This window comes from Cibotium barometz, chromosome 10 (genome assembly GCF_041138505.1).
Source record: "Cibotium barometz isolate CiBa-2024 chromosome 10, ASM4113850v1, whole genome shotgun sequence".
Classification (NCBI taxonomy): domain Eukaryota; kingdom Viridiplantae; phylum Streptophyta; class Polypodiopsida; order Cyatheales; family Cibotiaceae; genus Cibotium; species Cibotium barometz.
Window position 1 is genome coordinate 16,860,715 of NC_141055.1, and position 2,625 is coordinate 16,863,339.

A 2,625-nucleotide genomic window follows, 5' to 3' on the forward strand; every position below is an offset into this window, starting at 1 on the left:
TGTGGGTACTGGTATCTTCCAGCCGAGGAACACCATGTACAACATTGGCCCCATATGTACACGGGACGGCTTGCAAATTTGAGTAGCAGCCTGCAGGCCCTCATATCCTGCAACGTCTAAAAATCATCACAGCCTCAAATTATCATGATTATGCCTCTTTGAAGTAAACAGTACATTTCGGTGAGTTTGCATTAGCTTGTACAGCCCTTCAAAATATAGGAGAACATGAAACAGCTTCAAAATTGAAGTGTGGATCAAAACCTAGGGCCAGCAAATCAACGGAGTCAGATAGGGCCAGCAAATCAACGGACTGAGATAGGGCTGGCAAATCAACGGAGTCAGATAGGGCTGGCAAATCAACGGACTCAACAACGTCCGGCAAATCAATGGTGTCCAGGTCTGGTAATCCAATGGACTGCGGATCCTGATTAATTAATCCTGCACCATTCATGATGTCCTCCTCCAGTCCAGAATTCAGAATTTTTAGAGCCTCGTCCAGCTCTTCGGCTGTGAAGCCAGCAGAATTGGGCACCGATGTGGTGGCCGATGTTATATCGTGATGGACATTTCTCATGGTGCAGCCAGGGAGCGCCTGCTGCCCTCCTGCCGGAAACTCATGAAACGCCCAAGGGTTTACGCCACTTGTGTCCATCAGCCTGTCTTCTTGGCTTGATTCTTGCAATTGGCATTCCGATGAGAAGTTATATTCGGAAGCTGCGCCTGCACCATCGACTGAATACATCTCTGCAATCGGTGGCATAGCTTCTGCTGTCGCCGTCGACCGGTTATAAGCGTCCACTTCGAAACCGTGGTTCATGGTAGGCGGTGACTGGAATCCAGCCGGAAGGAAGGCAGGCGACTGCTGTGTAGCTGCCGGTGCCAGCCACGTTGGAGGACTCTTATGTCGGCGTACCACCGCTTTGCTTGTCGTCCACCTGCAAAAGCTTAAATCAGTACTGCTGCTGTTGTTGAGAAGAATGCTGTTATTGTCGAGGATCGTGTTTAATCCGCCGTGGAGTTGGAGGTGAGTGGCGTACCTCTTCTGGTTTAGGGTGAAGAACGCATGGGCGGACCTAGAATTAGCGGTGGTGGTGAAGCAGCAGGGGGAGAAGCACTGGTAGCGGGGCTGCAGGAGCAGGGACTTGGTCGCGTTGTTGAAGTAACGGAAACGGACGCCAAAGGTGTCGCGGCAGCGGTGACAGGGGGGCACCGGGAGGGCGAACTTGAAGAAGACTTCCAGTCGCTTCTGGAAGTGGCGGGGCAAGTGACGAACGGGGACCGGAAGCTGTAACTGTTGGACGATGGCAACGAACAGTATTTCGTCTTCAATATCGAAATTGTCTGCTGGTATCGGCTCAAGCGGCGGTGCTGTAAGGGGATAAACGTCCGGCGGCGTCATAATCAGGAAGACCCAGAGAGGCTAGAGCCCTTCTTTCCGGTGCAGAGGTTAGAGCTTCGTTTCTGCAGAAGTGGGTTTTCTCTGTGCGGAGGCTATAGCTTCCTTTGTGCAGAAGTAGTTAGGGTTTTCTCGGTGCAGAGGTTAAGGCTTTCTCGGTGCAGAAATCCGGGCTAGTTGGGCGGCGCGTTTCTCCTGCAGGGGGCGCGCAGAGACAGACACAAGCTGGACTTCGACGAACTAATTAACGGGGTGATTCAGAATTAGGGTTTCTCCAAGCACAGTGTAGCTCTGAGTAGCACGCACCCTCCCTCTTATATATGAAGGAAATGAAAAGCGCGTATGCCGCGTACGCGACAAGCAAAAAAAACACGCATTTCCCGAATTTTAATTTGTGTTGTCGCTCGTTCGGACAGGTGTTTGAGAGAGAGAGAGAGAGAGGGTATTATCAATAAACATCGTCTAGCTTACCATAGGTATGTTTGCATATCACTCAAGCAACATTTGCAGAGGGTATTATCAATAAACATCGTCTAGCTTACCATAGGCATGTTTGGACTCCACTTCCTCTATTGAAACGAGTAACTCAGTTTGCTCCTAATTCTGAAAGTGCATTATGGGTGCATGATCCCCTCTCTAAAGATTATTGCAGCATATTAGGAAGCATTAGGTACCTAGTCACATGTACAAGACCTGATTTAGCATATTCAGTACGCATGCTCTCATGGTACATGCATTGTCCTCGAAATAAACATTTGGATCTTGCATTCCGTTTGTTACAATACATCAAAACCACATCCCATTTCGGCATTAGATACAAACAAGACCTACAAAGAAATGGTCTTCATGTCATCGGCTATACCTATGTTAATTGGTCCTCAGATCAAAGTACTTAGCACTCCACTGGTGGCTATGCTTTCCTCCTTACTGGAGGGGCCCTTGTAAGGTTCCCCCCCTTAAAGAAATAGGGAAAAACCATAAGATAGTCTACTAAGTCTAACTTGAAAATTTCCTACTCGTTAACACCTTCACCATGTAAAGATACAAGGGTATGATTCATAGGTTAGACCTAGTTCTATCTTGCAACGTAAGCGTAGTCTTCTAAATGACTCTTAAAATCAGATCACTCATAGAGTGACTGACTTTAAATTGGGAAACCTCTATTTCGATTCTGATAAACAACGCTTTTTTCCTTATCTATACAAGGCACAGCCGGTGGACTAGTCCTC

General features: G+C 48.0%; 1 protein-coding gene across 1 annotated transcript in view; it reads right to left on the reverse strand.

Moving 5' to 3' along the window:
- LOC147634603 (uncharacterized) overlaps positions 1 to 1,706 on the reverse strand; it is a 1,762-nt gene extending 56 nt beyond the window's left edge. The window contains exons 1-2 of the mRNA XM_086803383.1: positions 1,038 to 1,706; positions 1 to 935 (exon numbers count right to left, since the gene is read on the reverse strand). The exon at positions 1 to 935 is cut by the window's left edge and continues 56 nt beyond it. Coding sequence (XP_086659509.1) covers positions 209 to 935; positions 1,038 to 1,399 — 1,089 coding nt within the window. The 5' untranslated portion in view covers positions 1,400 to 1,706 and the 3' untranslated portion in view covers positions 1 to 208. The remainder of the gene's footprint in view (positions 936 to 1,037) is intronic.
- Between the last annotated feature and the right edge of the window lie 919 nt (positions 1,707 to 2,625).